At 41.1% G+C, this 27,707-nt stretch overlaps 1 protein-coding gene across 5 annotated transcripts; it reads right to left on the bottom strand.

Annotated features, from left to right (window-relative positions):
- Positions 1–259: 259 nt before the first annotated feature.
- Positions 260–25,320, bottom strand: kif1ab (kinesin family member 1Ab). Of its 5 annotated transcripts, XM_018676674.2 has the most exons (49): positions 24,905–25,319; positions 23,491–23,667; positions 21,754–21,827; positions 21,375–21,554; positions 21,084–21,152; positions 20,422–20,600; positions 20,117–20,228; positions 19,695–19,772; positions 19,514–19,579; positions 19,405–19,422; positions 19,235–19,313; positions 19,065–19,143; positions 18,494–18,636; positions 18,275–18,313; positions 16,923–17,053; positions 16,737–16,816; positions 15,802–15,877; positions 15,615–15,694; positions 15,424–15,530; positions 15,182–15,265; positions 14,413–14,593; positions 14,243–14,315; positions 13,987–14,077; positions 13,728–13,876; positions 12,804–12,982; positions 12,231–12,368; positions 11,987–12,105; positions 11,763–11,848; positions 11,455–11,590; positions 10,989–11,172; positions 10,785–10,875; positions 10,503–10,621; positions 10,352–10,407; positions 9,878–9,986; positions 9,693–9,759; positions 9,411–9,495; positions 9,213–9,318; positions 8,859–8,882; positions 8,590–8,704; positions 8,358–8,491; positions 8,181–8,242; positions 7,915–8,060; positions 7,585–7,773; positions 7,377–7,448; positions 6,520–6,629; positions 5,448–5,567; positions 5,133–5,325; positions 4,898–5,016; positions 260–4,249 (listed from the first exon to the last, which is right to left on the bottom strand). In XM_018676674.2, exons 2-49 carry the CDS (start codon positions 23,594–23,596, stop codon positions 4,192–4,194), a joined length of 5,091 nt encoding a protein of 1,696 aa, XP_018532190.1. In that variant the 5' UTR covers positions 23,597–23,667; positions 24,905–25,319; the 3' UTR covers positions 260–4,191. The 5 variants fall into 5 exon arrangements, with proteins under 5 accessions (XP_018532190.1, XP_018532189.1, XP_018532191.1 ...); XM_018676673.2 differs by lacking the exon at positions 18,275–18,313 and having other exon boundaries at positions 16,923–17,122; positions 24,905–25,320; XM_018676675.2 differs by lacking the exon at positions 18,275–18,313 and having other exon boundaries at positions 24,905–25,318.
- Between the last annotated feature and the right edge of the window lie 2,387 nt (positions 25,321–27,707).

Raw genomic sequence — 27,707 nt, 5'->3', positions numbered from 1 at the left:
TTTCTTGTACATGTTAGGTACAGCATATCTGCTGTTTGGTGGGTGATTAGGACAATATCATTGGAAGTCAGATCTAAAAGATGAAATTACCACAGTCATCACAAAGTAACAAATTCAACATATACTAATCCATTTGCTGTAATATGAGATTTACGGTGGGCTGTTAGCATCTCATAAAGCCAGATACTATATACAGATTTAAGTGGTTACCAAAAATGAACAACGGCAACAATTAGTCACATGACACAAAACTGTTGCATAAGTTTAACACTCATTTATTTATTCGCCTTATTTTTTTCTTCACAACTTTTGTTACGTGTCCACAGACATGAGAAAAAACTCCAGAACACTCAAAAGATAAACGTGAGCACTGAGATTAAGACTTCATCACAGGCTAGGAACTGTTTCTGCTTCTGTCAAGCAGCTCAGAGCAAGAGCACAGACCTGGGATCATCTACCTGCTCCGCAATGACCACCTGATCCACATTAAGCTGAAATGTGCAAAACTGGTCCCAGACCAGCACTCTTTACTCTAAGGTGACACCTGACAAAGCAGCAGGCCAGTTATTCTTATTCATCATGGTATACAGAGGAAGAGAGAGTTAATATCATCTGTGTGATGAGACCCAACACAGAAAATCTCCATTTATATACAAGACAGAACCAAGAGGGAGGTTTCCGGTTAGTCATTACAAGGATCATGAATGACAATACTTTACAAGCAGCACTTCGGGGGTGGGGGGCTGTCGTCATTAGCAAGCGGTAAGGCAGGAGAGAGGGACAGAGTACAGCAGAAGATAAGTGGACCTGCATGCTTCGATCCAGAGCTATGACAATTAAAAAGCAGCCAAATATGAAATAATCAACTCATTTACCTTTTAACAATTATTGTCCAGTGCCCTAAAACTGTCTCTCAAGGTGTTTTTTTTTTTTTTAACACGATACCCTTGAATAGTTAGGGCTGGAAGCACTGCACAACATCTGCCAGTTATAACCTTAAAAAATCTATGCAATTTGGTGCAGTGTTGATGGTGGTTTGATTGCTGAAGTGAAAATGGCACAGTTTCAGAATCTTATCTTCTCCTCCTTTCAGGACAGGGCCGTAGCGTTTTTAAACACAAACCAGTTTTCCATACATTCTTAAAACATCGTGTCAAATCATATTAAATAAAGATGCTTTGTGCATGAGTGCAATATATTATAAGAACATAATCTACCCTTCAAAACTTCATAAATAAAACTTTCCATTTGTCCTCTGTTCCAGCAGACAGCATTAACATGATATATCTAAAAGCGTTAAAGCAAACAAATAAAGGCGATTATACTAAGATGACCCAAAAACAGTCAGAAATAAAGGATTTAATTACACTGAATTCTTTGCCCATAGAGAGAATATCATTAAAAAAGCAACAAATCCAAAGTGAAATATGAAATACATTTGTATTAGATTTTGTACAGATTTTGAAAGTATTAGGCTTCGTTGCTCAACAGGTTGGTTGGCCTGTGGCATTAAGAGTCCTTAATACTTTCTGTTGACTGACTGAAAGTCAGATTAACTGATCATAACCAGAGGAAAAAGAGAAAGACGAAATGGCTGGCTGACCACGTCTTTGTTGAAAATTTTATAAATGAAAAAGGTGTTTTTCTATTGAGTGAAGATATATGGATAATATTATTTTAAATGTAAATAACATAACAAATATGCACAATAATATCTAAATATCTGTAAACAATCTAGCAACAACAAGCTATTTCTTAGATAAATATCTTATTCAACTGATGACATTTATTCAAGACTAATATTCTGGGTCATCTTGGTATACTGCAAAGTAACAGAAACAGGTAAAAGCAACCAGAAACCATCCTTGACATAAAAAGTCAAAACTACACCAGAGCTAATCATACTGTACTGGTTTCCGACATAAGCATCAGGTTGTCAAATGTTTAGCATCTACAGTACAATCTACAGTACAGCTAAGGGGGAGGGTTCTTTTTAAATGCAACATTTACAGTCAATGATAATGAAATATGCGCTGCACTGTACTGTTACAGGCTGTACCAACATACTATAAAGCATCATTGATAATATTCACTCTCCAAAACATTGAAATAGATCATCAATATTTAAAAAAAAGATCCATTGCATCTACTATTACTCTACATAAAAGCTTACTCTTGGACACATGTAACTAACTTTAGTGTGGATGTCAAAGACAATGATGAAGAAGGGAGAGAAGAAAAAGAGGTGAAGAAAGGGAGGCACTATCTGGTGCATGGGCAACGCTCTTGCCCACTCAAAGCAACTGCCCTCAACAGATTACAGGTCCAGGATCATTTACAACTTCCCGTTTAGCTACTAGAGGAGACTTATAGTAAACTTATTTGATGTAACAACTCTGCTGGCCCCTAACAGACAGAATAAGTGCTTATTTGATAAGAATTTAAACACACACATACAGTACAGGTGTCCTCCTGGTGTACTCACCATATAAAACACCTTAGGTCAATTTAGATAGAATTGATGGAATTGATTCATTTTAAGAAATAGGACAGTTTCAAAAACTTGCTAATTTTCTTTCTTGCAAAAAGGTAGATGAGAAGATCTAGAGGTTATGCATATAACCAATGTTCTCTGAGAGAAGGTAACTAAGTACATCAGTATGCTTAGCATAAAGAAACAGGGGAGACATCTTGCCTAGCTCAACTTTAAGACAAAAAAAATCTGGCTACCGACACCTCTAAAACTCACTAATTAACACATTATATCTCATTGTGTCTTGGTTTATCGAGAAAGTCTCTGCACCCTGCTAGGAAGCAGTCCAGCACTTAACTCCCTGTAAAATCTTCAGTTTGTGTTATCAAACAAACCACCTAAATTTAATTAGTGAACTTTAGATACTGGTATGTTGGTGATTTTGTTATCTATGGACAAAACCTGGCCAGGTTTCCCCCTGTTTCCAGCTAGGCTAAGCTAAGCCAACCAGCTGCTGGCCATAGCTTCATATTTAGCATAGTATTGATCTTATCTTTCTCTGCAAGATAGGAAATAGGCATTTTTCTCTAATTCTCTATTTGTTTAACAGCCAATGATTCTCAAAAACTGTCTGCTAACACAAGTGCACAGAAGACAATGTTTGAAGCATTTACAACATGAAAACAGTGCTTTGGTTAAAACAAAGTGATACATTAACTCAATAAAGACAATAAAGTGCCATGCAACAAAACTGATCAGTGGTCCTGTCACAAATAAACAGTGCAGAGAACATAAGATAGCCACATTAAATAATATTTTCCTTTATGGGTATACGCACAAGGGAGTATGTTTTTTTTGTTTGTTTTTTTTTTTTAAAAAAAAAGCACATATGAAGTACAAGGCAAGGACATGTGTTATCTCTCCTGATTGTGGATTATTTTGCCTTAGTCTAGCCAAGGAACTCAATTTTCATTGAAGCAGTTAAAAAAGAACGACAACAATGATACAACAAATTACCCTTTAGTCCTAACAAATCTCTCCTCATGCTACTTCAGTGTTAAAATGACCGATCTGCTATCTGAAACCGCTGCAGTGAAACAAATACTCTATGTTTTAGAGCACCAAGCCATTCCAAACTGAGGTAATGTACAGTATATGTATAATGGTTGTACGTGGAGCTGTCATTCCTGCACACTTCTACGCTTCTACACGGAGACACATCCGGTTTGATGTTCTCATTTTCCCCCTCACCTGATGGCATTTATTAGAAATACATGAATGGTTGGTTTACAACTGGGACTTATTTTCAGTTATGATAAATGAAGGAGGGATTGAGCACATATTAACTTTCTACAGGGATTTGGTAGCCTCACAGATGATAGATTTCTACATGTGAAAACTAATCAGATGCCCAGCAGAGGTATGTTAATTAACATGTTTGGGTGGTTAGTTTTTCTTATGTGTTTTTCTAATGGTCAGGAGGGAACACACCATGCAGGGTTTGAGGTGTCGACTGCAAGGAGAGAGAAGGGAAAGTTTTGTTGGGGTTTGGGATGAGCGACCGAGTGGCGTCATACAGGAGGGTACTTAAATGGTTTTATGTGTAAGTTTGTTTATATGGTCAGTGTTCATTAGAGCAGGATGGTGAGCGGAGCTTTTAGATTGTATTGTTTTGTTCATTTTGTTTTGTTTTGTTTTCCACCAGGCTGGTTCACCTCTCACATCCGCTGGGCAGACGGGACCGACTGGACCGATTTTCTCCGCGACAGCTTTGACCTGAGGAAAGAAGATGAAACATTGGAAAATGGGAAAGTAAGGTGCTATAAACTATATAAAAAGTAGCTTTGAAAACACTAATTTTACAAGTACCATTAGTTTCTGATTACTTCTTAAGAAGTTTCCTGGAAAAAATGCAGTTGTTAATATCTGGAGGAATTTCTCTTTTTTTTGTGGCCACTTGGGGGCAGTGGACAGTGAACACAACATTGATATATCTTTTAAGATGATGTGGTGAACTTGTTAGCTAACAGTTGTTTATCTGAATGTACCACAGCTGTGTTTCTGGTCACCTGAGGAACATAAATCCAATATCTACTCTGTTTTAGCTCTGTTTTTGGTCCCTACCAGCCCCTGTGGGATTCCATGTAAATATGATGAGCGGTCACAGGTCAACACAGGTACTTTATTTAAGTGGTCACAAGCCAAAAAGGTTGGGTACCACTGCTCTGGGTTAAGTAAATTGATTAACTGGAAGTCTACCAATTTACCACATCTCCAATATTGTATCATATTACATACTCTTCCACCTGGCATCATTATAATCATTTAGGATCCTGTGAAAGGATTACCACAGTTATGTTAAAAATGTTTAAACCAACAGAAAACGGCTCATCCATGTTGCTTTTTAGCTTCTCCTCCACCCACCTGATGGTGCCGGCTAACAGAGGGTTGAAAGCGTACAGCCAGTCATGCATCTCTTTGTCATTGGTGGCCTGCAGCAGTATCCCACGATGCTCAGTGCACACAGCGAACGTGTTGGGAGTCTGGACACATGTAACAGCCTGAGGTTACTAAAGTTCATTCAGCTTCACAGAGTTACTGCTGCTTTTTTAAAACTCAGATATCAGTTTTAATAATAAACTGAGGTTTATTGTCGTACCCGTAGTAAGGTCTGTTTGTCTTCACTGTATTCCACCTTTGCAGACGACAGGTTGATGACAGCTCTCTCAACGCTGTCCCTCTCACTGCGGTACAGGTAGACGTAGGGCCTGCGCACAACCACATAGCGCTTCACCCAGCCACTGGTGTGGGGCTCCAGGAAGTGCAAGTAGCCCTTCTTTGACACAATGGGACTGCATATGATGAAAGAAATACTAAAGTTATGACAAAATGAATAAAACTTGACCACAATTGCTTTGAAATTATGTTTATTCCCCCTAATGAAAACAGTAAAGGGTGGTGTGTGTAGTCTGACCTGACACGGATTTCCTGTATATCAGGAACAAAGGTGCATCCTCTGAGAGCTTTCTTTCTGTCCACTGGGCTGAATGGGTCCAGATCTGGGGTGGACGCTCCAGAACTGGGTTCAGTGTGTCTTCACAACACAAACAACATGTTCATAAAAAAGGACCCAGCATTCTTTGACTTAATTCATAAAAAAATTCAAAGTGAAGTGAAAGTTTCTTGCAATAATGGCTTAGCACTAAAATAGAGGTTCTCAACAAGTACAGTTAAAGCAGTAACCTGCAACGTCTCACACTCTTTTCATTAAATTTGAACATTTTATTTGTCGTGTGCAGTAATAATAGCTCTCCAAAAAATTTACCAGCAAGGGAGACAGGGAGGGTCTAATGAAAGAGGTTATCAAGTCGCATTATGGGAAATGTAGGATCCACTGTTTTTTGGGTTTGATTTCTGTCATGGACTAAAAGTCAGGGTATCTTAGCCTCTGCTAAAGTCCACCTTTATGGACGTACAATACAAAGTAGATGGAGTAACCAACAAACACCATTCAAGAGTGGTTCAATCTATACCAACTTCAAGGAAAGTTTAAAGGTGCAATATGTAAGTTTTTGCTATTGCTACATAGCCAACGTTAGCATTAACAATTTTACTTACCAAGAGCTTCAGTCATTTTTGTGTTTATAAGACAAGAGGTTAGTATATACCCTCTGGGTAGCGCTACTTCTTCGTCCTGTCATGTTGGACTAAAGACAGTCTGGACGCTACAGTGACTCACTATCACAAAGTGGTATTACGATGGGGCTAGCTGGTTAGAAGGCTAACTTCAATGGAAGAAAGAAGTGATAAAAATAGAAGCAAAGCCAGAGTTAACACTGGTGTTGCTTTTCACAGCTGGAGACAGCTCTTGACAAGTGAAGGAATGAAGTTTGATGCTAAACTTGCAACATTTCTTCTAGACTGGTAAGAAAGCAGCTGTTAATGCTAATGTTGGCTATGTAGCAATAGCACCTTTAAAATTTGAAGGTCTGAACCTTTATAGGGGATTCTAGATTTTTTAGAAAAACCTGCACGTAGTTACATACCTAATGTCATAGTGTCCCTCGACCAGTGACGGGCAGGTAGAGGATGGAGTGAGCGTGCTCAGTCCGGACGATGATGATTCCCTCATTAGTGATGCAGACATCTCAGAAAGCTAAAACACACCCACACACAAACACACACACACACACACACAACAAATCGTGCATGGAGAAGCACACACACGGAACAAGAGGGACAAATACAGATACAGACAAAACAAACCAGCAAACAATTAAGCACATACAACACAGACATGCATTCAGAAAACAACTCAATCAGACAACTTGTCATTTTTTAGAACAATGTACTGTAGAACCATGTCTGTACCACTGCTAACACAAATCCTTATTATGTCTAAGAGCCCCTCACTGATTTACATGTTAAAGAGGACATGCAGGAGTAACATTAGGTTAGTGGAAGCCTCGCAGTCTCTGAGGAGGAGGGACAGTGAGGGATGAGGTAGGGGGAAAAAAGGAGGGTAAAGGTGCTAAATTATTTCAAGGGATGAAATGTGGATGCATGGGTTTTGGAGGACGGACTTAAGCAGGAGACCATGGTCAATATTATCTCAAATAATCCTGATTGCCATGTCTGGCATAGTTAATATTTAACCCAGGTCTACTGAGTGGTTTTTAAGACAGAAAACATAACTGATATTAAATTATTAGACAGGATTAGGAAGAAAGAAACGTTAAAAAAAAAAAAAAAAAAACTGTGCTTAACAAATGACTGAATGACTTAATGCAGAGGCAGAGAGTGGGTGGAGTGCGGGGCTTAAATATTGTGTGAAGGTACAGCAGTAAATGTTAGGTTCAGAAGGATTATAGGGCCGGGTTAGAGGGCCTAGGCTGGGGCTCACCTTGCTCTCACTGGCACTGCTGCTCACCTGGCTGTACTCCCTGTTGAAGGTGTGCATCAGCAGACGCAGACACTAAAAAGAAAAGAATAAAAAAAACAAGAGTTTTTTATAATTATGTTGAATATATTCTGTATGTGATCATAACAGTAAAAAAAAAAACAGATAAGCTAGGATGAAAGGTCTGGAGCCCTCGGAGAGCAGCAGTCACCTTGGCAGCCAGCTCCCTCTGCCTCTGGTTGGGGCTCTCAGGGGCAGGGCTGCTGCTGGGACTGTGGCTGAGGACGGGACTCTTTGCAAAGTCGCTGATGTCGCCGCTCTTGTAGAGGGCTTCCTGTCCCGCCTGCAGAGTCGCCTCCAGCTTCTCCCTCAGCAGCAGGTAGTGCCTGGTCTTCTCCACCTATTACCACAGGCACAAACAAATTTCACTTCACTTGACTGTGCAAAAGATGATCTACAGGCAATCTCTGTTGTGTTTCCTAACTCATCTTCTCTAGGTGTCATCTTACATCTTATAAACCTCTTCAGTCTACAAACTGACCTCCTGCAGTAAGCTGAGTTTCTCCAGCTCCCACTGGTGGTCCAGGATGAGGCTGTCACTGCGAGGCCTCCACCCGGCCAGGTTTTCCTCTCCTCGGACGTACGCCACCGAGGTGTCCAGCACGCGCCTGCGACGACGCTGCATGCCTAATGAAGAGGAAGAAAACAGTCCACGCTTTTAGCACGACAAAACACAGCGTCACATCTGAGTTACATTTATGTTATTTTTTATTGATGACATTCTTCTTAGTTTTACTTCCATCTCACCTGGACTTCCATTGTCTGCCACATGGCACAGAGTGACTTCATAGACTCCTGTGACACGGTTGCTAAGATGGAGAGAGGCAATGTTTCAACAGCGAATTTGAAAAAGAGATCACTTCCAATTAAACTGCAATTTTCATTTTTTAAAAGATAAACAGATGTTATAGTGTAAATCTTTACCTCTCAGCGGGCCGGAGGCAGCCAGTGCTGAAGAGGTTTCTGATGGAGCGAGAGGCCGGCAGCTTCGTGTCACGGGAGTAAAAGACCATGCAGAAATCTTTGGTGATCACAGTTGGCTGAGTGCAGTTCTCCATCTAGTTAAAATACATAGTAACAAGTAACAAATCAGAATCCATTCACAAGAGTGCAAACTGATGTGAAACTGATGTAATTTCCATGTATCCTCCTGTACCTCTAGATAAGCAGAGAGGGTGATGTAGATCTTCTCCCCATAGGGAGTGACTCTGTTCAGCAGCAGAGAGTTGTGCATGGAGCTGTCCCATGCTGCCTCGAATCGGTAGAAAGTTCTGGCACGAGAAAAACAAAAGGTCAACGCCGTCTATCTACGCCGTTTTTAAAGAAGAAACAATCAACCTGACAAAACAAAAACCTGTGAGCAGATGGGCATCTCGTTACCAGAAACAACAAATTGAAAAGATAAAAAAATGATTGTCATTATACCTATGATCAACTCCCAAGGAGACGCTGCCATTAACAAAGAATAAAGAGAAACAGGACAAGAGTTAGAAACTTTTAACTGCAGCTGTTAAAAGTTTAAACTCAGCAAACAATACTGATCCATGCAAAACTGAAAAATGCACTCAAGCAAAATAATATCTGATTTACAAAGAAACAAACAAAGCAACTGATCAGTCTATATGATATACTGTAGGTTTGTTAACAAATTAAAATGAAATATTGTGTAAAGTTAAAAAATATCAGTAAAAACAGATAGATAGATAGATAGATAGATAGATAGATAGATAGATAGATAGATAGATAGATAGATAGATAGATAGATAGATAGATGCATACTTGTCGTCGTGTTTTGGCCAGAAGTATCCAGAGGACAGGATGTTGAGGGAAAGGATGTTGGGGTCTATGATGGTCTCATCAGCCTCTGGTGTGTTTCGAATGCGACCTGAAGCCAAACAAATCATGATGACATTAGACATTATTACTTTAAAGAAGGACTTTTCATTTCTGACCAGTTTGTTTTCCCTCATTACTCACCGATAACCAGCTCCTTCACCTCTTTCCACTCAATATCATTTCCTGTTTCATGAGCGATGGTAACCGTGATCCTCCTCTGAATGCCCTGTGGAGTCAAGAGAAGACGGAAAGCAAAGCGGTTTGTTACTCTTCTGAAACGTAATCTCTGCTCTTAAAACAATAAATAATAAAAAATAAAATCTGGAAAGTGATTGAATCAAGCCACTTAACACTGAACACTCTGAAGTCTATTTACATGTCTTTAGGGAAACATGTCGGTAATGTGGTGAAATGTGGTCAGACCTGATGTAAGAGGAATGTGCCATGACAGGGCATCCCGCCTCTGTGGTCAACAACAGCAGGGATGTAGCTGGAGAATGGAAATAACAAATACATTTTCAGTGAGATATACTGTATGTATTCACTGCAGTGACAGGAAAAAATACTATTGTGTCCCCTGGTTTTATGGTATCGAAGATATGACTCACTCTCCGTTGGCCTCCAGCTCACAGATCTCAAAGAAGACCATGAGGTCGTATTTGGCGTGACATGGTCCTGCAGTGGAGCGAGTCAAAGTGCTGAGCTTTGTGGCCGGCACTGAGAAATGAAGAGAGAACAGATTAATGTGTGACAGACTACAACAATGTATACCAGACTGAACTGGACTGGACTGAGCTGTAACTGGCTAAAGACAGAGTTAGTGAAGAGGACAGAGCAGGTTGTGAAGCGTCACCATTTATAGTCAAGTCAATTTTATTTTTATAGTCCAATATCACAAATCACAAATTTGCCTCAGGAGGTTTCACAATCTGTACCCACTGTCCTTTTCTCATTAATTTATCTATTATGGATTATTATAGATTACATCAAATGATTAAATCAAACTCAGGTCTAAAAAATCTATTACATAAAAGGAGGTGAAATGCAATATGATCTTTGATATACTCTTAGAAACTGCTCACCTGGTTTGGATAAGGGCATCACCCTGGGGAACTGCCTCCTTGACGGTCTCAGCGGACTGAAAAACAAGACAAGGAAACCAAAACATGAGGAAACGTTCTAAAAATCCATCAGCTGACAATTAATCAATTATTAAAGTTTAAATTTCCTGACCTGATCAGGTCTTTGCAGAGTGGAGGGAAAGGCTGTTTCTGATAGTGACCAAAGACCTCAAAGACGATGGGCTGGGTCTTTATGTACTCCACAAAGGACTTGGTCACTTCCACTGTGATCTAACAGAGGAGAGAAGGAATGTAACTACAACTACACCCTTTGGACAACTACTCAGACAACCTGTTAATAACTAAAAGAATAACTAAGAAATTATTTTAAAGGAAGAGTAAAAACACTGCAGTATTATTTGTTAATAACGGGAGTGAAGAGTGCAGTGCTCACATTTTGTACGTGGTAGAAGCCTAGCGGAGGCCCTCTGCCGGTGTTCTTCAGTGGCTCAGTGGAGAACGCTTCGTCATGACGGTGGATGAAACTGAAATAAGAAAAGACATTAAAATGCCTGATAATGGTATTTACTGACTACCACACAGACACATTCTGATTAACCAAAGACATGTAGAGCTTGAAGTGTTACTGTTCACTCACTTGAACTGGCAGAAGATGTCGGCATACTCGGCCGAAATGCTGGAGGCCTGTAAGACGGTGACTCTGAAGGTGAAGGTGCTGCCGATCTTCAGGTGGGACAGAGCTTTCTCTGGAGAGAGGTCCAGAGGAAGATCCAGACCCAGACCTAAACTCTTCACTGGGCTGCAGGGAGCCTCCAGGGTGGCTGCAGGAGACAGAGAAAGACACATTGACATTTCACAGTGAAACCGTCTTAGATCATTTTCCTATAAAGCTAAGTATTTATTTTAGCACTGTGGTATGAAGAATATTTAATGGGTTCTTCCTGTCTGATTTAAAGCTTAGAAAATTTGATCTTTATGAATTGTGAGCGCTGTAAGCCCTGAAAGGTCAAAGTAACATCAACACAGTACATCTCCTCACACAGGACACAGGAAATATCGTCAGACTAGCATCATTTCCAGTCCCTGTAAAGCTCTCTTCTCACCAACACAAGTGTTGTTGTTGACTTCGTCCGCAGAGATCCCTGTCTCAGCGGTTTGTCCCTCTCCCTCCACAATTCGCAGCTCCTCCTGAGAGGTGTTCGAGTGCGACAGACTACCAGAGCACGACTCAGTCTGGAACTAAAGTAAAAGACAGGAAACCATGAGCTTGGGCTCCATTTACACCAGACGTTGACGTCCAACTGCAGCAACTCAGGAAGAAATTCATATTTGCATCTATTCTCTCTACATCTCTGCACCCACTAATTAGATTATCTGACACATGCAGAGAAAACCATTAGAAATCAAATACCTTCTCAAACTGTTTGTCTTCAAAGGAGATCTTGGCAGTGCCTGACTGCCTCACACCAGAGCCGTAATCCGGAGCCTCCTCATCAGCTGAACGGAGATATAATGTTTCAGTAATGTGTTACAATTACAAATACTCAAATACAAACCATCTCAAAAGAACAGCTACAATGACTTGTTCAACAGCATGTGACTGTTAAAACTAATACTCAGCCTTCATTTTTGTACCTGAGATGGCCTGCACAGCCACTCTGAGGAAACCTTTCACCTCTCCTTTCTCGCTGACGATGGCCACGCGATGCACCAGGGGCACCGGGTACAGCAGGTTACTCAGGTACACAAAAGCCCTGAGGAGATACAGCAAGGGAGCGATGAGGGAGATTTCAGTTTTAACAACCGTTTATCGTGCAATAAAAGAGCAAGATTTCAATAAATACTGCCTCCAGGAGAGAAAATTCAGCTGGTGACCGACCTGCCGACCAGACGGAACCAGGGGAAGCGGTCGTAGAAGGGATCGCCTCCGGTCAGGGCGTGGTCGCAGTCCTCCACAGCGCTGCTGGGGAGCTCTGCGGCACGGTCATACATTTCTCTCATCAGGTCCAGCCTCTGCCTGCAGCAAATAGTATAAAAAAACATTTGAAAAGATATTTAAGGCCCCTGAACAAACCAGGACAGAACAACAGGTGAAGCTAAAATAAGCAGTTACACACTTAATTTACTGTACTTTATAAAGACACTAGGGGGCAGTAGAACAAGTTTATAAAGGATGACATGAACTTTTGTATTACTTAGTGTTAAAGCTTTTTTGGAAACGGTCCCCATCCAGATATGAACTGGGGATGCTGTGGTTCTTGATCAGAGCTGCAGCCCTTCGGCTACTCAGGCTTCTTATTTTGCATGCTTCTATATTCATAGCTCTGTTATAGTTTTATGTATTACATTTCATCTTATTCTCATATTAAACATTGGGTGATAAGGTGATTTTTAAAATGGAATCAGCTTTAAGCCATGTATCCACTGTTCTAATGACGAATGCTGATTTTACCTGAGTTTCTCCAGAGTCCAGTAATGTGTGGCTCCATTTTTCTGATCCTGTACTTCGACAGCTACAATGGTCTGAGGGAAAGGTCGTCTCTCTCTCTCTTTGGCCACGCAGGGGGGCAACAGATCAGGCGGCAGTGGAGAGTAGAGAGTGTCTGTCAACAGGACGAACTGGAACTGCACCTGCGGACGACACGAGACATAAATATATGAGTGACGGCTTATTTCTATCCTACTGTGATATATATGAAAAATCTACAAATCTTATAAGATTCAGCAGTGGTGACTCAGACATATCAGACAGGAAAGTCTCTATGCAGAGTTTAAGCAAAATAAATTCCTGATGTGGTGATATTTACCTTCATTAAACAATGACATTTTTAAAAGTAACACAGATCAAATTCAGGTGCAATCATACCTGCAGCTGTGAAACAGCAGGAGGGTTTCATAGCCAGAATATTCAGCATAAAATATGTTTTTTATCCTCTGCTGATTATAATACAACATTCCATTGGAGGGATGGTTCAAATCAATAAATGGCCGAGGCATGAAGCAGAAATGTTTGATTTTGGTCAAAAAACAGTCAATATTATAAATTTTAAAATTCATACCACCAGAGAGGCCTCAGTATTTTCAGTATATTGTGCAGTCTGTCAGATTTTGATGACTCACAGAGCTGAATCATCGCAATAAGTCCAGACAATCAATTACATTTCGAGAGACTCACACTGATGCAAATCCAATTAAATGCACAATGATCAATAGCCACAGGCAGACACTTTCATACACTTCACTCTGCTTCCAGTCTGGGCCAGAATCACATTAAAATAAATCTGTACCCTGACTTTAAAAAATATAAATCTCTACCAGTGCAAGAAGGCTTTCTTTCAAGGTTTTTATAGAAAAAAAAAAAAACTCCCTATGTCACCTTCTTCTTCAGCTCCACACTGATAGCATTGGCCTCTTTGAGGAAGATGGCATTGCCCCAGAGAAGATCCCTGAGAGAGGTGAACTGGTAGAAACGCCACTTTCTGAAAGCCCACAGAGCCAGCTCGGTCTCACGCTTTGTCCACGGCACTGGAGAGTTTATGAGAGGTGATGTTTGAATAAAATCTGATCAAATAAAAGCCTGATTGAGAAACGTGATTGTTTGCAAGAATATAGGGAGTTAAAACTGGCAGTATCACCTTCCTCTTCAGGCTCCTCCTCTTCCTCTGGTGACTCCAGGTACCGAGAGTCCACTTGTTTCTGCAGCGCCTCCAGTTTACTCTCATAGTCCTGAAAGAAAGTACACGATCCAGATCAGGAACAGAATACTAATATTCTGCTTTTGCTTTCAATGAATAAACAATTAAACAGGCTTTTTTTCCATGGAATAAAACATCAATGTCATGACATGACATGAATTAAAATCTGATGTTTTCAAATGGAGCTTTCTCTTACCAGTCTTTGTTGCTCTAGCAGGTTACTGGCTTCTTCTCTTTCTTTACGGTACTGATCCTCAAGTTCCTGAAGCCTGAGAGGAAAGTTACATATAAGAAAATAACAGTGTAATGTAATAATCACAATCATCGTTATGAGTTCAGTATCCTCCTACACACACACATACACACCTCTGCTCCATCTCCTGCTTCATGTCGATGCCTTGTTTCTCCAGCAGCTCTCTCTGAGCGAAGGCCCAGTCGACGGGCTCCACCGGTGTCTCAGCGCACGGCGTCCTCTCTCGCTCCAGACGGGCCTGCTCTGGGTCGTTGAAACGAAACACATGGCTCTTTCCCATGATGATGCGATTCCCTACAAAATGCAAATAGGAAAAAGTTTTAAAGCCTTATTGTATGATGATGACACAGTAATGAGAAAGCGAACACTGGCATAAAAATGGCATCAATTGCAGATTACACCTTTTCCATATACCACTTATGCACAAGGGTCATGGGGGGACTGGAGGCTATCCCATCTGACACTGGGCAAGGGGCGGGGTACACCCTGGACAGATCGCCAGTCCATCACAGGGCCAACACATAGAGACAAACAACCATTTAAACAACCTATGGGCAATTTAGAGTCACCAATTAACCTAACTTGCATGTCTTTGGACTGTGGGAGGAACCTAGAGTACCCGGAAAGAACCAAAACTCCACACAGAAAAGCCCCAAGTGAACAAGCGCTCAAACCAGGAACCTTCTTGCTGTGAGGAAAAACAGTGCTAACCACTGCACCACCATGTCAACCTCTTAAGTTTTCCAGGGTGAGTGAAAGCCTTTGGTAGTTGTTCTGATTTTCAAACAATTGCTCTGACTTCTCTCTCTCTCACTATACCTGTCTACATTTGCTCTTCAAGTACAATTGCTTTGTTTTCCACCTCTTCCCAAAGACACTTACCAGACCGCAGAACAATGGGTGATGTCACTCTCTTCCCATTGACGTACGTCTCTGCCCCCTCACATGGCTCAAGGATGACACATCCTAAAAAACATTTATAAAACCAAGTATTTAAAATATAGGCAATATAACAGATGGTGGGCTTGATTTGTAATATGTGTTTACAAGCTGGAACATTTGTTTAACAAATTGTAATCCTACATATCAAGCCAGATAGAGAGGGAGAGCAGCCAGCCATTTACCTTCTCCCTGGGGGCCTGTGGTGCTGCTGAAGGTGCAGTGTTCATCTTTGATAAAATGGCCGCTGAGAACAATGTCTTGGCGAGTCTTGGCGTTTTCGCGGCCAACCCTGCAGGAAGATAAGGTGAGATAAATCCCCCAAAACAGTTCTGTATCTAGATTAAATGTTGGAGAAAATATCTAAAAACCTTACTTGGTAATCCCATCTTTAATGTAATACAGCAGACACTCAGACATCAGTGGGTCCTCATTCAGGTTCACCAGATGCGGAGTCTAAAAGGGGTAAATCATGACAATCAAAACAGTTTTTGTGGTTGTGTGAGTTCAGACAAATATTGTAAAAATGACAAACTATGGTCCAAAAGTGGCAAGCATCTTACCTTTTTCGGAGAGAAGACACCCACAGTGCCTCCGTCCTCTCTCATGGCAACACCCATCTCAGCCAGCAGGGCCTCTCTACAGAAAGCACACAGTCAGGGTCATAACATCCGATTTTACAGGCAACAATAGGATTATAGTTGATCAAAAGGTATGATCTGAGGATGTTTTTTAATGACCCACAATTCTGCCCTGAGACACAGAATACCTTAACAAGTTGGTGCTTTGAGCTAAATGCTAGCATGCTCACAATGATGCTGTTGTTTAGCAGGTATGATATTTACCAACTTAGTTTTGCCTAGTCGCACTACATATCCATAATAAATAAATATATGAGAATGTCATTAGCTTCACAGGTATTCGGTCAAGTTATTACAATTCATCCTGAGGGGAACATGAATGTCTCATGATAATCCCTTTAGTAGTTGTTGATACATTTCACTTTCACAAAAGATCAACCTAATGGTGGCGCTAGAGGAGTCATCCTGAAGGGATTGTGAATGTTTGTCCAAAAATTCATGGCAATCCATCTAATAGTTGTTGACATATTTCCATCTGGACCACAGTGCTGGACCGACCAGCTGACAGACAGACTGAAATTTACATCCCTAGATCCGAGCCACTAGCATGACTAAACATGTGGTGTATTCCTGCTTTCAAAGCGGTCTAGCAATCCAGAAATTGAAAATATTCTTGAAAACTTAATGTGCAAATTTATCTCTGACAATCACAACTGGTGATTGTTTTAGTTTAGGTGGACCAGATGGGTGTTAAATAGTTAAATATACTGTGGATTTCAGGGGAAAGGTTAAGTAAAGAATAATGGGACTGTCTCCATTGCTATGAGGATGAGCAGGTGGTAGGAGTAACAGCTGAGGATGGGTCTTACATGTGAAAAATAGAGCTATAAAACGCTACATGGATATTTTGGACCAACCTCTCCATGCGAATGGCCTCAGTACGACGCAGCTTCTCCTCCCAGGTCTCATTGAGCTCTGCGATGATTTTCTCAGTTTCCTGTTGATGAAATTCAAAATTGTGGTAAATTCATCCCACTCACCTTATTTCATGCCCACAAGCACATATCTAACCTCCCATTTCCCAACTCAGCATCCTTTCTTACCTTGAGCCTCTCGATGGCCTCCTCGCTGGCCGGGCTGAAGATGCGATCGTGGAGGTTGCTGATGGACCCGGCGCGACTGGACAGTGCCGAGAGCGAAGGAGAGGGGCTCATACCCGTCATGGCGTTGGTCACTGTGGAGAGATCACCCCTTTGATTGACAGCCTGGCGATTATTCACAAAGTTCTTGTAATCGCACAGGTCTGCCAGAGAGAGAGGCGTTGCGTGGGAGAAAGCAAGGAAGGAAGGAAGGAAGGAAAGACAGAAGGAGGGAAGGTAGGAGCAGACGCCAGGTAATTGAGGAGAGACATCAGGGATTGAGAGGAACACGCGGAAAAATGGATATAAAGGAAAAAAACAGGGGAACAACGGGGAGGAGTACAAAAAAAAGAAGAGAAAGCTCAAATAATGGATCAAAGAAGCAGAGGTCATTTGCTTACCAAAGCCATCGCAGACAGAGAGAAAAGAGCAACTCAAACCGAAAGAGCACAAAATGCCAGATAGACTGAAAGTTAGACATCAGCAGATTTTTTTTTCTCTGACACTCAAATACACAGAAACACACTCAACAAGCTCGCAAGCATGAGAATGTTATGAAAAAGAAAAGAGAAAATATACATGTCACTACAGTGCATTAAGACTAAAAACAGCTTGTTTTTTGTTTTTTGTTTTTTTAGGTGAAGCATGTCCTAATGTCTTTGAAACTGTTCAGCACAGCCTTTGGTAGCATAGCTCCTGGCAGTGCAGCCCTCAAAGCTCCTGACTCATAGCATCAATTAGCTCCACACACAGAGAACCAGGATGCAACAGAAAGAGCTCCTGAGCAATCTAAAATGGCGTCCTCCCAGTCAGTCCTTTCTTCCATGATCTCTAATAATTGTTTTAGGAAATGCATTGAACAGCATGCTTCGTGCCAACCCGGGCTTTAATGCTGTCTGCTTTTTTGTATGTTGGAAAAAAAGAGTCCTTTTGAGATCACAACGCAAATGTTTTCAGCTAATTTTAACTTGTGCTTTAAGGAGTAAGGTACTTCCCATATTAAAAAGAAAGAGAGAAAACATTTATTACCATGGAAATGAGAACTAATGGAAAGAAAAAGGAGGCCATTTTGCAGAATTCTTTGGAAAATTAATGGATTACAGCAACAAGGTCAAACCTCACAAATTGTTTTTGTGTTGCTCTAAACAATCATTGTATGCTTTACGCATTTTTAAAATCAAATTACAGTCTTGTCTGACTTCACATATGGTCTCTTGAGGTAGTGAATTAGGTCTCTGGTGTGGTGGAAGAGGAAGGCCAGCTTGGGATTCATTTCTATTAGTTGCAAAGCGCAGGCTCGCTAAGGTTATACACACATTTCAAACCAGTGATGACGGGGCCGGTGCAGCGATACGCTGATAAGACAGAGGAGAGAAGAGACAGTGTGTGAGAGACACTGTCTTAAATGGACTGAGAGAAAAAAAAAAACCTGCACAAACACTCTGAGTGCAGGTTTATGCATGTGTGTGCCTGTGTAAGCCTATATATGTGCATTTTCTGTGAGTGAGAGTTGTGTTTCCCCCTGTGACACTCACTCTCTATGATGTCTCCCAGGCCCTGTGCATACAGCAGGTCCTTGAGGCGAGCCACCTCCTCTTTCAGCTCACGCACCAGACGGTTGTTGGGGTCCTCGTTGATCACGGCGTTGCAGCGGATCTGTTTGGCACGATCGGCATACCTGGAGGGACAAAGGTCACTGAGGTCAAGAAGCCATTAAGTTATAAGCATGATTCCTCAATCTCTGCAAACTGAATTAACCAACTGTATGAGATATAGAATAAGAAGGATGGTATGTTCCAAAGCCGAGGAAAAAAAGAACTACAGAGATTACGGTGCATTCATTTGTTAAGATGCTATACAATCACTGCAAAAGGGTCAGCAGGTATTTGTAAGAGTCCATTACTGATGCAACACTACAGAGCTGCATAATGTAAAGTCCATTTTCCTCTGGAATATGTAAATATATGCACCATCTGTTCATCTTCTCTACAGGCTGAATCTGTGCTGTGTGACATTATCTTAAAAATCTTCCTTGCGGGGGAGAAATGTTACACATAATTATACTTAATTATCTTTAAAAAGGTATTCTATTGACATTTTCCTCACCGGAGGGTACTGAGGGTTTCATCATAGTTAATATCAGCAGGGCTGAGGGCAGCCACCATAGCTGTGCGAGAGTTTCCTCCTAAAGGACAGAAAATAAGAAAATGCTTTAATTGACAAAGGACATGGATTTTTTGTGGTAAAAACTGAGGTTTAGTACTCTGTTTGCATACCCAAGTTCTCCCTCAGTAGCCAGGTCAGAACTGAGTCTCTGTAGGGAATAAAGCTCTCCACCTTCTTCTTTTTCTTGTTCTGTACACAAAATAAGCACAAATTTATTTGGTACTGGCCCTGAGAAAATCCTATTTGCTTTTTCAAAATTGTGATAGTTGGTATTGCTTACCTTGTTTGGTGCCGAGTCCTGACAGTTAAAAGAGAAATACCAATATTTGTTATTTGAATAAGAAGAAATAAGAATCTACGGCAGAATATCTTTAATGAGAAAAACATACCAGTTCAGCTAGAGCAGAAATAACTTTCCCCAGTGTGGTTAAAGACTTGTTGATGTTTGCTCCTTCCTGAAAATACAAAGAAATGAAAATGATTTGGCTTCTGTTCATGTGAAAATGTTTTTGTCTATCCATCCTGCAGCTATGCAAAAACACCATCACCACCACCAACACCCTTTCTCACCTTCAGTCTGGTTCCTTTGGCTCCAGTTGAGTCGGCTCTCTCACTGCCAGCCAAGTCCACCAGACTGATCTTGCTGACCTGTATGACGACAGAAAATATTTTCAAATTAGACCGCTCAGAACAAAAAAGGTTAACAACCACAACAGCAAAAACATTTTAACCTGAAACTGCACTGGGAGAACTGGCAGTAAAACTTTATGTGCGGTTATCGATTAATAACACATTGATCAGATAACAGCGCTGCAGACAGCCTGAACTCAGGTCATAAAAGGTTGGCCTCTGCTATAACTGTGACAATCTTCAGAATAAGAAAACTATAGCTCTTGTTGATTTGTTTTTTTCTAAAAGCTGAAGAAAAAAAAACATCTGTCAGACAGGCTGATCTCTAAGGTGTCAATATGAGCTGAGCTTGGCGTCAGGACCTTTTCTGATGTGTTTTCCGTCTCCATGTCGTGTTTCTTCTGTGTGAAGATGATGTTGAAAACAGCATGGGAGCGGCTGCTGGTCTCGTTCATGTTGGTAGCAGCCACAGTCCTGAAAACAGTAAAAATGCTGTTACTTTAGGTACATGTTACTGACTCATATGTTGATATTTAGTTGTTCCATCCACTGATTAATGAATTTATCACAACAAAATCACTCATCTGTTCATCTTTTCCTTCCATTATTACATCTACCAACTAATGACTGGTTAACGCATCATTAACATTCAAACTGGTTCTGTCACCTGGCCTTGTTTCCAGAGTCCATCAGGTCCTGGATGTCGTTGTAGGAGGTGACGGCTAGCTTGGAGAGATCCTCCACGTAGGGCCCCATCAGAGGGTGCTCTCTGACACGAAGGTTTCCTTTGTTTTTGGGGTTCAGCAGGTCACGGACACGCTCACAGTAAATCTCCATGTAACTCACCTGAAGGAGGCAAAGAGGCAGGCATGTCATAAAAATATTTTATGAGTTACAAACTGATTCTCTCTGCTAACTGGTTAGCATGCTAACTTCAGCAGACAGAACTGGAAGAAAAACAAGAGCTAATGTTGCTGTTGCTTTCTACCACTGGAGACAGCGCCTTGGTGAATAAAGAATTTTTAAAGTTTGATGCTGAACTTGCAATATTTGAGTAAACAGCTTTTAATGCTAACGCTGGCTACATAGCGATAGCAAAAACTTACACATAGCTCCTTTACAAGATTATAATCAAGTGAATTAGCTTCCAACTATCTGATACAATGATATAATTACAGGGCCCCTCTGAAATTGTTGTATGTCCCACGACATCAGAGCTTAATTCAGTGAACAGACTTTCATATTCATAGTTTGGAATGTTCAATATTGTGCAATGTGTTTCAAAACAGAGACAAACTGAAAAGTATGGTAGAGTCTGAAATCACTCACCTCCACAGAGTAAGACATGCTATTGTCATTATTGCTGTCATTGATCTTGGTGAAGAGGTCCTCACAGAGCTAGAAAACAAATAATGGACTGTCATTTTTGTGGCCAGAGTTACATCTTTAAAACTTTTTGTATAATTTAACACTGATTTAAGAGGTAAAAGCATCAATCTCAAAGGACCAATATGGCTGAGTTTCAGTCACATCAACATGAATTTTCAACAAATATTTACATCATTTGTCAGGGCTGTATGCTATGTTATTATATTATTATATTATTGTATGCTATATTACCAGAGGTATGATTCCTTGCTGGTCTTTCTCTTGTCGGCCCATCATGGTGTAGCTTTTGCCCGCTCCCGTCTGGCCATATGCAAATATGCACACGTTGTAGCCTTCAAAGGCGTGAAGCAGCATCTCCTCTCCAATGTCCTTGTACACCTGCATCTGAGACGCATAGTTGATGTCCTCAGGCTGCAGACATGGTGGGAGTGGAGCAGAAAGAAAGACAAAAAAAAAAAACATGAGAGAGGCAGACAATCAGTGTTTTTCACAGCCTGAATATGTTTTAATAGACATTAAAAACACACTTGGTGATTAGTTTTAGAGAAAGACATTAATTTTCTTATCTCTGCCAAGAGGAGTAAAACTGAAATGATGCCATGAAACTCACCGTGGTATGTGACCAGTATGAAAAGTCGAAGTTAAAGCTCTTGTTTTCTTTCGGCTGTTTGGGGTTCAGGATTGCTAAATTAGAGAAAAACAGACTCAGTCAGAGGCACCAGAAGCTGAGACATTCTAATAACCTGCACATTATTTAACTTCAGTCTATTCATTGTCAGTCCCTAACGGAGTCAGTATGATTTCCTACCTCACAAACACACATTCAGGTTTTTTTTTTTTGTCTTTGCATGTCAGGGTCCCATATTGTCTTTCACCTGAGTTTTTGTTTTCAATCTACAGTCCTTGTTTGGGAATGTAATAGAACATAACAGGTCAGAAAGGACTTTTAGACTTCAGTTAGTATCAATGGCAGCAGTTTTAAATGCACCATCATCCCTTTTTTTTAAAGAGGGGAGGAGTGCAGTGTATGTGGAATATGAAACAAGAACCAAGCAGGAGCAGATGCTCTGCTGGCTGCAAACTGAATCCACTGTACTGCCCCCTGCAGACAAGTTCAACACAGCAGCGGCAATGTCCAGCTGAAACATGCACTCAGTCACAAACAACACACTGTGGCTATAATGCAGAGAAATATAAGAGGAGAGAGAGCCCTCACATTCGCAGTCAGTGAAGTTTAATGAATCAAAATAATGAAAGGTTGAATCTTAGGCTCTAATGAGGTCATTAAAAACACCGACAGGCACAACAGGCACACACACACACATTTGCATCAGCTGACCCTGTGTCTGGGCTCAACCAGAACAATGGGGTCTTTTTTCGGTCCCTGGAGCTTGCACGATGAGAGCAGAGAGCTGCAGTAGTCGCTATATCCTACATACATACACACACACACACACACACACACACACACACACACACACACACACACACACACACACACACTGATGGGCTCAAGGCCTGACAGAAGCTATTGTTTCCCTCCCTAGCTGCCAAGATGCTGCGTGCCTCCCTGCCCACTCTCTTGTCGCCAGAGGGCAAAGCTGCCTACGACACAAATATCTGAGGTGAAATGCTAAACTTGGCTCAATGTAGGTCACAGAAATGTGGTCAAAACGGGGGGTTTCTGGGCTTCACACTCTAAAGCTATGCATGCTGTGCCTCATACATGTGGTTACAACCACTGTGTCAGTCTGTCCCAGTTAACATGTTGTGATATTATTAGTTTTTAAGATCTCTTCACTGTAGGTGTCATTAACTGCACATGTTTTCTTCTTCACTTAACAGAAAAAAGTGACCACATGACTGCAGTATTTTACAGACTACAGAAAGTATGCACTGTCGATTGAATGTTCTTAACATGATGCATTCATTCAAATGTGCATTTCTTTCTATGTGAAATGTTTTAATGTGATTGTAGAATCTTCCCATGTCTTTGGATGTTATACACATTATTGTTTGTAACTCAAGAAAAATCAAGACAAGCCAGGCTAAAGTAGTTTAGTCCCTGGGACAATGTCTTTTTTTAACACCACCACACTTTTTCATATTCCACACATGGTGGCTTTAACCTATTAACCCATCAGTGAGGACAGTTAATGTCTCCGCGATTAAAGTACATTTCTTTTACACCAAAATGTGCAGCGCCTGATCCTCATTATTGCATCTCTCAACACTATGTAAACATTAAACATCCACATCCATCAGCATTAATGTTAAGTTTATGCTCTGCAGTCAGGTCAACTCCCTGTACACTTAAAAAAAAAACAATGATTGATTTCAGACTCACTTGTGGTGTTTCCTGACATCTGAATGATGCATTTACTCTCCTTCCCGATCTCCCTGGAGTTGAAGGGTCGGACCCTCACCGCCACCTTCACCGACGCCCCCGCCATGATGCAGGTGGCTGTGTGAGCGAGCGGAAGAGCTGGAGATCCGTGTGGCTGCACAGACTCACACCTGGCACCTGCGCAGGTAGATGATGAGAAGAGTTTATTGGATTTATCAGCAATGATAACAAATAGAATAAAGATGGACCATGTGGCATCATTGCACCTGTACATCATATAATATGGTGAAATACCTACAAATGTAGAATTCTTTTGAAACTATAATAGCTTGTTGTTGTTATTATAATCTAATATTGAGGACAGGGCCTTGTTGGCCTAAGCAAACAGCTATGACTAACACGACACATCCTCCATTTCCAGGCCCTGAATCAGTCAGCTTGGCTTCAAGGCAGAGACTAACAGCTTCCAAAACACGCTGACTAAATAGCCAGCCCCATCATTTGGCAAGAAGATCATCAGCATCCCTCCTATTCTACAGTAAAATGGCTGCTTATTCCTCGGGCATCATCCCCTCGCCTCCCTCATCCATCACGGCTGAAGGCCTTGTGATGAAACTGTGCCTCCTCACGGCTTCAGAAAACAACACACACAACCCATATCGTCTAGAAACAGCTGATGCGTTTTTTTTTCACAGCATCTTTACATTAATCACTCCTCTCACTGCAGCTGAAACCCTTATATGTTTGTTGTTTTTTTTTCCAGCTCATGACAGGATCGTTTGGGTTGATTTTTAACGGTGTGTTTGTTTCAAGGCAGCGCGGCGCACATCCATCTCCATCCAACCCAAACCGATGAATAACAAAATTCCTCCTCAGCATCTTTGTTTTTTTTTAAAAAAAAAAAAAAAAAAAAAAAACCCACTATAGATCCAGTCTAACAACACAAAAGACATGAATTCCTACAAAATTTGCGGAAAAGACTGCGAATATTTATAACCTATGTAAATATTGCCTCCTCCATCTTGCTTCGCCTGCCGCACCTCAAAGACAGGCCTCGTAAACACAAACGGCACAGACACTATATCATCTAACACTGCGTCAGAAAGGAGGTCAGATCACATAAATAGAGCTTACATGACGTTTAGAGTTGAAATGTTCACATAATTGATTCAAATTGCCAGCGATGTGTTTTCTTTTCCCCCAAATGTGGATCCGGTTATTTTTAAAAGACAATTGTTGACAGCAAACATTAAATATCCTAACGCAGCGTAATTATTTATCGTCTCTAATGTGCCAAAGACCTAGAAAGCACAAACACACATATACACACACCTGCCGTCCTCACCAAGGCGTGACAGACCTTCAGCGCCGATGCTGTACCACGAAAAACAAGCTCAGAGGATCCGCGTCTTACCTCAGCAACTCAGACTCGACGACCGCAGAGGATGAAACCTCCTCTGCCCATTCAAAACAGCGCCCAGGATCCTCCGGTGCCTCCTTCTCGAATCTCCTTCACCAGCCTCGTATTTCTGCCTTTCTCCCTGTCTTTGGTCAACCTACAGCATCCTTTCCCTTAGCGCATCCATACATGGAGAATCCGCCGGGGAAAGAGAGAGCGAGAGAGAGAGAGAGAGAGAGAGAGAGAGTCAGCCTCAGCTTCAGCAGCACAGCAGCGCTGGGTGGGCTGAGTGTCGAACAACACAGCGGTGCGTCAGTCAGAAAAAGAGTGGGAGACGGGGAGGAGCGAGGAGCGAGGTACAGATGGATAAACAGGAGGATGGGTGCGGGATGCTCCAGCGAGCCGCCGTCAGTCTGTCCGTCGGTCAAGCAGTCAGCCTGAAAGTGGAAAGTGTGGGGGGGGGGCTGTTGCTGCTGTGCCAGGGAAAGCTGGGAGGCGGTGGTGACATCAGCATCAGCATCATCAGCATCATCCGCATCATCCGCAGCAGGCAGCCATGAGGCAGAGAGAGCGATGCAGCACAGAGACTCAGCAGAGGAGGAGAAGGAGAGGACCACGGTTGGATTACTTAACAGATCAACAGGGGCCCAGGAGCTCTGAGGACTCTGTGTGAAGTGACTGTTTATACTTCTCGTTGGGAAGTCAATCAAACAACCACAAAGAGTCACAAAATGAGCAAAAAGAGACACACAACAAACAAAAGAGACACGAAATGTGTACCACTTGACACTTAATGACCACAAAGAGAAGCTAAACAAGTACAAAGAGACACAAAACAGTCACAAAGTTACACAGAGACACAAAATAAGGAAAAATAGATGCAAAAAAAGTATGCCTTGACACAGAAAGACCACAAAGGGATGTAAAATGAGTAAAAAGACACACAAAACTACTAAATAGAGATACATAAGGCAACAAGAGACTCAAAATAATTGAGCAGACACAAAACAACTGAAAGCAGATGCAAAACAGCCACAAAGAGACACAAAATCAGTCAAAATAGACATTCAGACTTTCAGTACAATTTCCTGATTGCACTCACATACTTTCAATGTAGCATTAGTACTTCTACCTCAATAAAGATTTGAATTCTTCTTCCACCACTGGAGACACCACATCACACAACAGTAAGATAGTATTACAGTTGCTACAAGTTGCCTTTCTGAAGTGACCAAGCAAAAGCCACAAAGGCCAACTTCCTGACAAGTATCTAAAAAAGTAACTAAAACAGTAAATAACATCTAAGTTTGACCTATCAATTTCATCTCAAGGTCTTATCATGGCATTATAGATGTTAATATTTACTATTTTTTATACACAGCTACTAAATAAACATTTGAAGATTGAAGTTCAAGCTCTAAGGTGTTGACACATGAATCCATTTCTTCTAAATATGTAAATGTAATGTTACATGAACTTGTCTGGACTGACTCTGCTTTACTGCGTCAATATGACACTGTGTCCTAAAATTAATATCCACTTTCCAAGTTCAAAACAAGATTGTGGAAGTTTATTTGGGAAGTGGCTACCAATTAATTTTGTTTTGTTTTGATGAGAAGGATCACGAAATCAACATATTTATCCATGTGTACACACTGTAGTACTGTCAAGTGGATGATAAGTGATTAAAATGAGCTTCAGATAACGTGACCATGTCTGCAGCAGCTCTATTGACAAGACAGTGTTATGGCTCCCCCTGTGGACAAATGTGTGTGCCTGTCTCTCTTTCCCTCTGCCCTTTCCCAGCTCCGCCTCCTCTCTGTTTGGGTAGATTTTGAGATTTCAGTCCAGGGCAAAGGCCAGAGAGAGGGTAACACACAGTTCCACTTATTTACCAGAGGTGTAATTATTGACCAAGCCAGACCCAGAGAGAGGCACCTTCTGGTGATCCTCTAATGACATAACAGTTACAAAGAAAAGGCAACAATATTGTATTTTGTTCAATTACTGACAACAATTAAAGAATAAACCTGACATTTCAACTTTCAAAAGAAAGAAAAAGCTTTTGTTTCCTGTAGTCAAACTGTGAGGACATTTATAAAGTACAGCAAAATCACCATTTCATCAGGAAATATCTTAAACATCACTGAAAATTTTGAATGTCAATGTTTGACCTGAGTAGTGGAGTTTGGAGTTCTTTCAATCTTTAACAACCCTTAAAAAAACATGATTTCAATGATTTCCTCACCCTTCCTCATACTATAAAACTTTGCTTACATTCACAAAAACGACTGACATTGATGTCTACATGATGTTATGTTTTCAAAGTTCTGTGCACACTTGAACTAGACAGTGTTGAGTTTAGTCTGTTTGACCATGAGCATGAAACATCAGGAACTGTCAACATTTTGTGTAAGCATGAATTTTTCTAATGGGACATTTGGTGAGCCACAGTAATGGTGGAAAAGAACTAATTTGTTTCTACTCACCCTCCCCTGCAATGTTTTGTTTTGAGAATTACGAGCCACTATGATTCTGGCCTTCGTCCTCTGGCATGGACGGGCCTCTACACACTTGGCACTAAAATTAACAAGTAATGCAACCTCAGCAGAGCTGAGCCCAAAATACAGATGTGAAGCACCCAAAACAAACTGAGGATCAGGATCTGATTTTATTTTCCCTAAATAAAATCACATCTGAGATCCAGTCTGATGTCTAGTGTGAACTGCCACATGTTTCAGATGCATCTAAATACAATTTGTATTTCTAGACAACTGAAGTTTAATTGTTATTTTTATTTACCTGTCCTCTGTGGGTA

The sequence above is a fragment of the Lates calcarifer genome, linkage group LG4, assembly GCF_001640805.2.
Source record: "Lates calcarifer isolate ASB-BC8 linkage group LG4, TLL_Latcal_v3, whole genome shotgun sequence".
Classification (NCBI taxonomy): domain Eukaryota; kingdom Metazoa; phylum Chordata; class Actinopteri; family Centropomidae; genus Lates; species Lates calcarifer.
This window is presented reverse-complemented; position numbering and strand designations above follow the sequence as displayed.

Coding starts and splice junctions, on each gene's coding strand:
- kif1ab (XM_018676673.2), bottom strand. CDS start 23,596: ATGGCGGGGGCGTCGGTGAAGGTGGCGGTGAGGGTCCGACCCTTCAAC. Junction 17,123..18,493: donor CCTGGGAGACATCATAGAGA/GTGAGTGTCACA, acceptor TCTCTCTGGCAG/ACCTGTGCGATTACAAGAAC. Junction 15,266..15,423: donor CACAGGCCCCCAGGGAGAAG/GTAAATGGCTGG, acceptor AATGTTTTTTAG/GATGTGTCATCCTTGAGCCA.